This window comes from Argiope bruennichi, chromosome 5 (genome assembly GCF_947563725.1).
Source record: "Argiope bruennichi chromosome 5, qqArgBrue1.1, whole genome shotgun sequence".
Taxonomy (NCBI): domain Eukaryota; kingdom Metazoa; phylum Arthropoda; class Arachnida; order Araneae; family Araneidae; genus Argiope; species Argiope bruennichi.
Window position 1 is genome coordinate 133,340,390 of NC_079155.1, and position 11,896 is coordinate 133,352,285.

Below are 11,896 nucleotides of genomic sequence, written 5' to 3' on the forward strand. Positions count from 1 at the left end.
GTTTATTTCTATAAAAAAAATTGTTTATCTCTAATGCCTCAATTTCAGGGGATTTTCGGGTCACGAGGGGTCAATATTGTTGGACAAAAGTCAGACCCCTCACAGAAAAAATCCCTTGTTTGAATCCCTGCCTCAAGGTGACCCTTGAGAAAGTCTCCAGGCCGGATTCTTAATTTCTTCCTTTTTGATTCTATATTTATTATTTTTGCTAATATTAACTTGGTATATTTACTAATTTGATTAATTTCATCTGTGTTTTAGTAGTAGCAGCATTAGCGCTCTCTAAATACAATTGTATCTTTTTTGATTCAGAAATAATTTTTAATTTTAATTGAAATTTCACAATGCACATATTTTTGATTTTCTTATATATATATATATATATTACAGATACATAGATAGATATACAGGGTGTTTCAGAAACCTTGACTGCGGCTTTTATTCCTAAAATATTGATCATAGACATATATTGTAAATTACAAAGGTGCGTAAAAAAAGATGCAAAATGTTAAGAAATCGATTAAAATTTTCAAAGGATAAAACTTTAAAAAATACAAAATTTAAATTTTATACGGACCCCGTATAAAAGAATTTCCAGTCAGTAAAATGTGCCCCATTTTCTAATAAGGTCATGTACAAAATTTCAGAATTTTATCATGAAAATTCTCAAAGATATGTTAAAACAAAGTTGGTGAAGGGTCAATCGCAAATTAAAATGCAAATGCTTACAGCTTTAGTGCAGATGAAGCGATGCAGGAATGAATCATAAGGAAATAAAATATGCTTCATATCTTTGGTTTTAGATACAAATTTTAATATCTATGCTCCGTGAAAACTACTTTAAAATTTTATATCATGGATTACAGAATATAACTTAAAAATAGCACAGTCAATGAACTTGTAAAAAGAAATGTTTGCATATGCAAATATATGCTTCTGATTGGTGCGTCCCATAATCTCAACATACACGTCATTATATTATGTTCTGTCATTGATCAATAGCATAGTTTACGGAAGAATAACTCGCACATAAATATTTCACACTTCTGCTACATTTTGAGAGTGCAATTAGCCTGTACAAACAGTATGTCACAATACAGCAATGAAGAACTTTTTGAAATCCTAATGCTTTACAGTTTTTGTAATCGCAATGAGCACTTTTGGTCAGATTTACGATTCATCATCAGAGGCAATTTTCTGGGAATGCATGATGTGGCATTTTCAAAAACCGCTTGCTTGGACCCATACTGTAGGATGGTACGTTGACTGGAGACAGATATGTTAATGAGATTCTGAATGTGGTTATTCCTGATTTTTTTGGAGGAACTTCCTCTGACAGAACTTCCACATGTTTGGTTCCACCATGATGGATCTCCAGCTCACTGGTTAAATAACGAGTTTCCAGATAAGTGGATTAGCTTGCATGGTCCAGTCGAATTTCTACCTAGATCACCTATTTAACCCCTATAGATTTTTTTTTGTGGGGTCATTTACGTACAGCAGTTGGTCACCTCCCTTAAATAAAGCAGAATTGCAATAACGCATTTTAGAGGGTTGTCGTGACATCAACGAACAAGAGCTTGATAGAGTGCACATAAGTGCCATCAGACGAATGCAGCTCTGTATTGGCATGGATGGAAAACATTTTGAACAAGCTATGTAATCTTTCCTTTTAGTTATTATTTCTCTAAATTTTTAATATTTTTGAACCAATAAATAGCAAAATTATATTTATTCAATCATTATTTTCTTTGTAATTTGTGTACGATCCCTAAAACACGAACATCCGACATGAATTTTCCGCTTTGCGAACTTATATCCAAGCATTGAAAAGTGGTCATTTATGTAGTTTCATATCTTTGAGAATTTTAATGATAAAACGATGAAATTTTGTACATGACCTTATTAGTCTTAGCCATATAAAAATTTAAATTTTGTATTTTTTTTAAGTTTAATCCCCTGACAATTTTAATCGATTTCATAACGTTTTGCACCTTTTTTTACGAACTTTGTAATTTACAGTATATGTCTATAATCAATATTTAACGAATAAAAGTCGCCGTCAAGGTTTTTGAGACATCCTGTATATAGGACGGCGTCTAGAATTAAAGTGAATTTTGAAAAAGGAATAATAATAATCTAGTTAAATAAACAATTTATTAAGATTAAAAAGAATAAAAAATTTCAATATTTACAATATTAGACTATTTACAAAAAGAGGATAAGACAGTTTGTTTAAGTAAAGAGTATGGTTCAGCTCTGAGAGTGATGCAAAACATGGTGAAGGCACAAAGAGGATTTGCTTTCGTTCTTTTTCTTTTTTAAAAACGAAGCAAAGAAGCATCAAATCTCACACGTCCATTGCGGCGAAAAAATTGAGTGTTTTTCTCTCAGAAGCCTTTAAGACGCCTGCCGTCATGTGCCCTCGGACTTCTCTCATTGGATGTTAAAATTTAACTTGTTCTGATTTGGCCTAATTGACGTCGCCATCTCTTACAATCGAAATTAACTAAAAAGTTAGTTAATTATTATTGAATTAACAAGTTCACAGTTCTTAATATTACTTTCTACAAAAAACACACATATATACACTACTTATCAATAAGTATTTGGACACCCACGCAAATGAGGCTAGCTGCGGTCCTGATCTACGTCATGCCTTCTGTACTTAAATATCGTGTAAACAGCATTGGCATTACTCGCATGCACGATTCCAACGAAATTCAGAGCTATCTGACTTCTAGAGAGGAGTAATTATCAGATATAGAAATGGCCTATCTTTAAGGGTCATATCTAGTGGCTTAAACATTCCAAAATCAACAGTGGCTTTTGTGATTAAGAAGTAGTAGGTGATTGTCAGAGAATGCTTCGAATCAGCAAAACCATGAGATAGAAACCGGCGAATACCGTCCGAAGAAATTCGGATAAACCGCATCAAACCAATGGCCCACATACTCTAGAAGTTCCAACAAGCAGGCGGAACTGCTGTTTCGATAAATAGCATAAGCAAAGAAGCATATGAGCCGTTTATTTTGAAAGTGGGGCAAATCCATTTTTGAAAAAAAAATGGAGATAATGGCACTTATAGATAAAACTTGTGATCTTTTTATGAGTAAAGCTGGATCTTATGAGTAAAAGTTGGATCAGATTTACAAGGGATGCACCATACAAAATGTTCAACAAAACTTCGATGGAACGAGATTTTGAATTTAAAATTATCGATTTGTCAACACAACGAGAAAGGTAAATAATTCCAAGTAATTTCAGAAATATAAAATTTTCTTTTATGTAAGAAAAAAAGGAGATTTATTACATCTGAAAAACACAAGGATATGATGGATTTATTACCAGATATACCTCCCGTTCATCATGAAATTTTTAAAATGTTAAATCTTGAAAAAAATTCAAATTGATTATACCTACGTACAAACTGAAATATATAATTTCATCGAAATTCTTAATAAAACTGAATGGTTTGTTGTTAGGTAATATTTTCTACTAGAATATTCTTGGTTTTGTTTCCCTTTTTATCAAATGAATAAATATTTATAAAAATTTGAATAGTATTTTGTTTTTATTCTTAAAAAAAGGCTGATGCAAATGAAATATTATTTCCCAATTAATTGAATGATTGCAATAATTCTTTAATTTTGAAAGTGAGGCAAGTCCATTTAGTTATAATGGAACTCTTATTTTTTTAGTCAGCACTGTAAACACTACAGGATTATAAACCTACATTATCTGGAACCACAAAATACAAAAAAATATATCTATTAATATTTACCAATATTTTTAAATTTATTGAAACGCAAACCTTTAAATATCTAGCAATAACAAAAAATGGACTTGCCCCATTTTCAAAATAAACGATTCATATATTTGCTTGGTTTCCATGGTCGTGCTGCTGCCTATAAGCCTTTGATTACAAAATCCAACCACACTACACGGTTGAGATGGTGCGTCAAAATTGGATTGTAAATGAATGGAAACAAGTTTTTTGGAGTGATGAATCAAGAACCAGTCGGATGGAAGAATTCGGGTTTGGAGTATGCTTGGAGAACGCCTTTTGACAGAATGCATTGTGCCTACAGTAAAGCTTGGCGGAGGTGGAATTATGGTCTGGGGATGTTTCTCATGGTATGAACTGGCACTCTTGATCCCAATTCATGGTAAGCACAACGCTGACTCCCACTACACTATTCTAGACAACAATAGGCTTCCTGCACTGTGGCAGTTTTACATTGGATCATTATTTCCAGGATGACAATGCCACTTGTCATGTTGTGAGTTTCAGCATGGATTGGTATGAAAACAATGGGGTGAACAAACTAGAGTGCACAGATTCCATGCTTGAATCCTGTAGAAAACTTCTAAAATGAGTTGGATCGCCGAATTAAGTAGTACAGCAACCGTCCAAAATCAATGAAAGAATGTACATGTCTTCTCCAAGCCAGGTGGAAGAAAATACCACTGTCCGTCATCCAAACTCTTGTGAAAAGCAATCCCTGGAGGGTTAAAGGCTAATTGCCTCATGTGAAGACTCTAACGATTATTGAAAATGAATAAATTGTGTTTATCTCTTTTATTACAGGTGTCCAATTATATATATTAGTGTAAAATGATTAGAAGTAACTTTGCACGAGACAAAAGCAAGAAATGTTTCGCCAAGAATTCATCTAAACGTGATCATCGCACAAAACAATGTCAGCAAAGGGTATTAGTGGAACACATATTTGCATTGAATGTGTCTGAGATTGGGTGAATTCCAGTTCAGTTTTAAGCGGTGGCAAAGATTTTTACACTAATAAATGTGACCTAGTCGTGGAGTCTGCCACGCACCTATGTCGTAATAAAAACTCTTCACAACATTAAATTTACTCATTGAGACATTCTCTCAATGCTTAAAAAAAGCCAAGTTTTATTCTGCTATCGATCATCCTATGTGAAAACAATAGGTACAATCGTCATAAAAGTGGAACACTGCAACTTTATTTATTATCGCACCTTCCCAAAATGAATGCCGATGTAAACGGATTAAAGTGTTAGATTTGTTGAGAGAGACAAACTGATTAACCAGTTAATTAACTATTATATCGCAATTTTTTTTATTACGGAAATCTAGATTTTATTATAATTCTATTCGGAAGGTCTTTATGTATGTGTATCAAATTTGTTACGAAATTCGTAGTAGTTCTTGAGATATATTTCATTTTGTTACATTTAATCCAATGAAGTTATCGTGGTTTGTTAAAAGGGTGGACTTTTATATTCAGGCGAAAACAATAATTATTCGGATTGAAGACTTGCTGTAGCTTATAGTAATACACTTATTAAGAATGATTGCGTGATGGGCATTCTTTCTAATGTCATAAAGACGAATAGAACCAAGCACATCATAATGCTACAATGTCTTGAACGAGAAGTCTTAATATATATATTCATAAATGCAGTTGCAAAGAGATTATTTAATAACTCAGAGGGAATCATTTTAAAAATGCCATCCACCTAATTAAATTTATGAATGAGTGCTCAACGTTATATCATTAAGTATATAAATAATAGGTATCAATTGATTTCCTTATTTCAGCATTAATAAATTTATTGAATGTTAAGAAATGGCACACGAATATCCTTGGATCTCTATTTCATTTACTAGCAAACGATAATTACCAGCAAAAAGCAAATATTCATTAAACATTCCAACAATCAAACTGTCCTACATTATAATTTTATATCGTCCGAGTGGAGGGGGAAAAAAAAAACATTTATTTTTTTTTAAAGAAAGCAGAACTTAAAATAGTGCGATTTGAAAATAATAAACTGTGATACTATAAAAGCTACGTGCTTCATAGAAATTAGATCTATAGTACAAATAAATTTAATATACGGCCCCTCAAAAAGTGGGCGTTGCAAATCGGCTGTGAAAATTTCGGGAACTATTTGGGATATGAGCACAATTTTTTTGATTCCGGCATTTAAGCGTGTCGGCTTTGCACCCATGTTTATACCCTTTTTACAATTCATTTCCCCCTAACTTCACCTTCAAAAACTCATAAAAAAATATTAAATTTGTGTTGTTTATGCATTTATTTCATTACTTTATGAAATAATTTCCGAGATATCGTCGAAAGTTCATAACGCTGGAAGTCATTTATTCAAAACCCTACGACTCTCAAAATTCTGATAATTTTGAGAGGTTCGATTCAGGAAAGAAAAATGATAGCCGTAATGGGAAAAATTTCCCGACAGTAGTTAATTAACTTGTCTATCTCAGCCAATCTGTTCCCTCGACACCATATTTGTGAAGATGCGACAATGTGGGGTGTAATGGCCATGCAATAACGAATTCGAGTTGGTTGATATTTGAGAATTTAATGAGTGACAATATAGTTATGTTCCTTCTACAATGAAACAGCGATGAAATGAAGTTCCATTCTTAAAACAAGAGTGCCACTAGAAGGTTAGAGTAGGTGGAGTTCTATTTTCAGAGTTCGGTTTTTATTTATACAAAATAACCCGATTGGATTGGCATTACATTCGATCAAATTTTCCTTATTTCTTGCAGAGAATTCCGTTCACTTCATAATGGGCACACCGACAGACCTCTGGAGCTCAGAAAGAGAGAAGCACAGAATTCGTCTCACAAACCAAGTTCACGTCATTTCAATACCAGTGAAAACATTGCAATCAGAACTACTGAAGACAGCGAGAAAGATGTGCAGCAATGACCCCTAGATTCGTTTTTAAAAAAAATATACACTGTTGTGAAATGAAAAAAAGTGGACATAGATTTTTATTTCGAAGAACAGATGTAAAGTTTGAGAGAGAACTCTTGAGACTTAAACTCTTACTTTAGAAATGAGGTACGTGACCACCATTTGAAATTCTAACATTTCTATTGATGCGATAAATGCATTTTGGTCATTTTACCACCGATGGCGGTCAAAATGAAGCACCATTAATATAAAGTCTTAAAGAACAGCTTTTAACAACATATATTTAATAAAATAATAGTTTTTCTCGTGTGTGTGTATGAGGGTTCTTTTGTATTCGTTGAATTAATAAAGACACATGTTTTGAAGAAAACAGGATTTTATTCAATGAAATATAAACATATATCAAAATAACATTACAAAAACATATATAGAATCAAAAATAACTTTATCCTTTTCATTGCAAGAAAACATAGTTAAGCCATTTTTTTTTTTTTTTTAACATTATGTTAATTTTAAAAAAAAGAATTACTTCTGTTTAATCCGAATTTTTCGTTTGAAAAAGACAAAATAATTATTTTTCAAAACAAAGATGGGGGGGGGGGGGAGAGAATATATATTCATACAGACAACGATTATAATGAAAGAAGAGAGGTGTGGAGTAGAAGCTACATTTGATTTAAATATGTTTTCTGGACGTCACCGGACAAGGGTGTCAAAATCAAATATTTAGTACATGGGCAACATTTCAGTTTTTATGAACCGTGGAAAAAGAAAAGAAAAGAAAGGGGGCCTCTGGGGTTTATTGTTTACAACGATTCAAAGTGAATAATATTAGTAAATGTGGGCAGGACAGACTTTCTTTCTTCATAAGCGTAATTTGTCTCGTACAAAAAAATGCTTCCAAACATGGAACAAAAAATAATCATAAGTTAATTTTTAACTGCTTTTCAATCCAGGAGCTGAACATTTGTAAAATTCAAACATCAAAACTGCTCATTTTCTTGCCTTCAAATCAGAGCAGCCTTGGATCACGATTGTCTCTATTTGCAAATATTGAAGGTTAAATACAAATTCGAAACCCAAAGAAAATACTTTACTTCATATGATATAAAATCTACAAGTCTTATTTCAAATTCTGGTCGTAGTCCTTTTTTATTGCGTATTTTAAATACAACAAAGCATTTTTAAAAAATAGATATATTGTAGTTCGTTACCGATAATTATGTGTAATAAAGAATTCACAGATGTTTATTAAAAATCTCACTGCACCCCGTTGGGCTTGATGAGCCGCAAAAATGTTTTAGGCCTCATGAGTTCGACACTAGAGGACTAGAAAAACATTGAAGCGATTTAAAACAGTTTCTACGAGTCAATGTTAGGCTCATGTATAGAAAAATAGTGAAGACACGATGTAGACAAAAATAGACAATATTCCCGGAAATTCGCAAAATGGGTGAATCAACACGAAAATGTTTTTGAACAATTTTTTATTTATATTTGAGAACCTATGATTGCAATTGTGACTTAATAAACAATAGATTTATGTGCTCGCACGTTTGCTAAGAAACCATTTTTTTTTAATAAATCAATTACTATGTATTAAAATTCTTTTTAAAAAGGTTGTTTTGATAGAAGCTTTACCAACATTTTGCGATTAACAACCGAAGATAATAGAAAGTTTACTGTAATCGAAAGAGGAATTTTCAGATAACTATGTAGGTAGAGGGGATTGTTGGAAAGGGACTCATTTCAGAATCAGGCAAGATGTACCATCATCAGAATTGAACAATTACATTTAGAAGAGAAACAATATTCAAGGAAGCATTTGATTTTTATAAAATTAACAAACCAAGCATTGATCAGGATTGAAATGTCTAATTTTAGATACGTTATACAAAAATCTTCTTCCAGTCTTTATTTTTAATTAAAATGACAATACCACTCATAAGCAATGTTTGCATTGTCTCGAAAAATGACAGGTTGTAAGAAATGATTTTTAATTCCCCCTTCCCAAGAATTATTTTTTATACGTTATTACTGAATGATACATAATTTAATTGAACACTTCGAGTGGCAAAACGGAGACAAAATTATAATATATATACATTTTATCTTACTAGTTACGGAAATATTCATTTCATATGCAGGGAAAAAATCATTTTAATTCATTTAAAAGAAACGTCCCAAATGAATCATAACATTTGGGTGTAAAGGAAAACTATCAATGTAGTACACGAGTAATATAAATAATAGGACAGTGAATTTTTAGCATTGAAGGATATTTCATCTCTTAAATATAAAATTTTTACTAACATGGGCATGTGTTTTTATTGTTAGCAGGTAAATTTAGGCTTCATGTCCATTACTATTCATTTAGTCATCGTCACCATCAAATAATGTATAATAGGAAAGAAAATGAAATGACATACCGCATTCATTATTTTATGTTTTAGTGCATTTTTAAGCTTTCAGCGAGCCATTTCGTCCCAGAACCAAAGAAAATTCTGTTGGATATGCAGATGAATTTTGACAATGGAATGCCTCAAGAAATGACAAGATTCACATAAATGATCATTCATTATTCGAATTTATTTCAGCTCATTCAAAATCGGAACTATAAAATAAATATTCTACACGCCTGCATTCTTCAATTCAATCCTAAACACACTCATTTTTTCCTCTAAAAAATGACACGTTACAGATTAAATCAATTCAGACCGCTGCACGATGCTTGTTTCTTAAAATTTAAAATGAATCATCAGCAATATGAATAATAACAAAGTCTGTATGGCTCTTTGTCGTTTGTTGTCTCCCAGGCTGTTTTTCTGAACTCGAATTTTTTAAAAAAACCACATTTTTATGATGGCCCCCTCGTTTTTGAATGTTCGAAATGTCACTGCTTCGTGAAAATTCTTTAACATTATTTTTTTTAAGAGAGGGCGCGCGCGTTTATGTACTGTTGCCTTTACTTAACTTGCAAGAATTGACACCAAAAGTAGAACATGAAATAAAGAAAATTTCGTCTATGATCAATGACACAAAAAAATGATCGGGTTCATTAAGGTATTAGATTTCAAAAAGTGGCCTGATGACAGGATAACTACTTACCAGGATGCAAATATTTCTTCTCACCTGCAAAAATAATGCAGCAAGTAAATAAAAGAGCTTTTGCATACAGAACAAATAAAGGATATGGCTTTCCTCTACATGGTTAAAAAAAAGTATATCCTCTTCTCAATGAAACATTTTTCTATGATTGCCATATTTTATTTAACTTGACCAGTTTGACGTTTGCAAATACATTTTCGTAATCGAATTTTATCTCATTCCTTATTTTTAATAGGATTTTGAAATTTTGCACACAAACCTATTCTCGACGGCGGTATGTATTTTAGTTTACTATTAACTGTCTCGTATATATTTTAGTTTGATTACAACGGTATAATATTTTTAGTTTTCTATCAATGACTCGATACATTTAATTAAATTTTAATTTTATAACGTGTGACGCCATTTTGTACTAAAATTTGAAAAAATAAACAAGAAATCATTCCAAAATGACATAATGTGAGTGAATCCAATGAATGATCGAATACGATTTTTTAAAAAAGTAGAAATTATAAATGTAATCAGCTTAAGATTAAACTAATCAAGTATATTAATTTTTTAATTTCAGTTTATTTTTTATATCAAATAGTTTGAATATTAAAAGTTTACAAATACGTGGATAAAAATTTATGAAAAATTACAAATTTAATACTTTCAAAATTCAGTCTTTTTGATATAAATTTCCATCTTTATGAGAGAACACATTTTTCCAATAAGCTTATACTCTACATTGCGAAGTATTTGAGCAACACATTTTACATTTATTAGCAACAAAAAGTAAAATATCTATTTAATCAACAAGATGCCCTTTTTTAAATGCTTTTCTGCTCTCATTACAAACAATGAAACCATAATAAAAGTTGCAATTATCACATATCAAATAGATGAAAATGGCTATGTAAGATGCGAAAAAGTAAAAACATATTTAATAACAACAGCACTCGGTGGAATGCCGAGGCGATCTAAATAAACGCACATTGCACGAGCGCAGTACATTTAGAATAAAAAAAAATTTAAAATGTTTTTGCATATTATATTTTTTATAAGAACAATAAAAAGTTCAACTGAAAACTGCAAATAACAATTTGATAACAAATAAAAATGGCAGTAGCAAAAATTATATCTATATAGAAACACAGTTCTTAATTCACTAAAAAAAAACTAATACATAGTCAAGAAATCTTCCTTTTGCTTGATATTGATTCATTTCACTTGCACAAATTAAAAGAAAGTCTACAGTAATATATTATATATATATATATATATATATATATATATATATATATATATATATACCTACAAACTACTGATGATTAATTAGGTTAGAATATAGTGTTGAAAGGCTTAAACCACATCAAATTTTCACTTTTTTATATCATTTTAAATATTAAATAGTCGCTCTTGTTAAATAACTACAAAGAAAATGAAGATATTTATGTGCAATTCATTATTTTTATATTAGTTCTTATTAACAAACATTTTTATCTGTGTTATATAAAAAAAAAGAAAAACGAAAGAGGGCGGGAAAAAAGTGTAAAAATTAATAAACAAATGCCATTTATAATTAAAATAAATTTATTATCGTTTCTTTCACCGATGAACTCTAAAATTTTCCAAATAAATAAAAAAAAACTTACAGTTCGAAAGTTTTACAGCAGCTCAAAATTAAATTATCCCAGTCCATTTCTTTAGGCTTCTCCCTCCCCCCCAAATTGTCAAAATGTTTTATAGATTTATTTCACGGTTGTATGCAGAAAACTTTTTCAATTGCAGTAAAAACCAAGGCAATTAATATTCCCTTATAAGTTAATAATTTTTAGAGATTTACATAAAACATTTTTAATCATAGCAAATGATAACTGAACACAATAAAATAACTCAAAAACAAGCTATAGCAATTTCACTCAATAGAAATGATAACATTCCTATCAAAACATTTATAGAGATAAATTAATAAAAAGTGAAGTACTTCATTATTAGACTCTAATCGCTATATCTTCACTAAAACCTTTATGTACTTCATAATATTTCTGAACAAAATTTAAACAAGATGCATCATGTTTAAATTTTCA

General features: G+C 30.9%; 1 protein-coding gene across 5 annotated transcripts in view; it reads left to right on the forward strand.

Moving 5' to 3' along the window:
* Positions 1-7,023, forward strand: part of LOC129968520 (pregnancy zone protein-like) — a 137,535-nt gene extending 130,512 nt beyond the window's left edge. For all 5 annotated transcript variants that reach the window (XM_056082499.1, XM_056082495.1, XM_056082498.1 and 2 more), the window contains exon 35: positions 6,566-7,023. In XM_056082499.1, coding sequence (XP_055938474.1) covers positions 6,566-6,735 — 170 coding nt within the window. In that variant the 3' untranslated portion in view covers positions 6,736-7,023. The remainder of the gene's footprint in view (positions 1-6,565) is intronic.
* Positions 7,024-11,896: the final 4,873 nt, after the last annotated feature.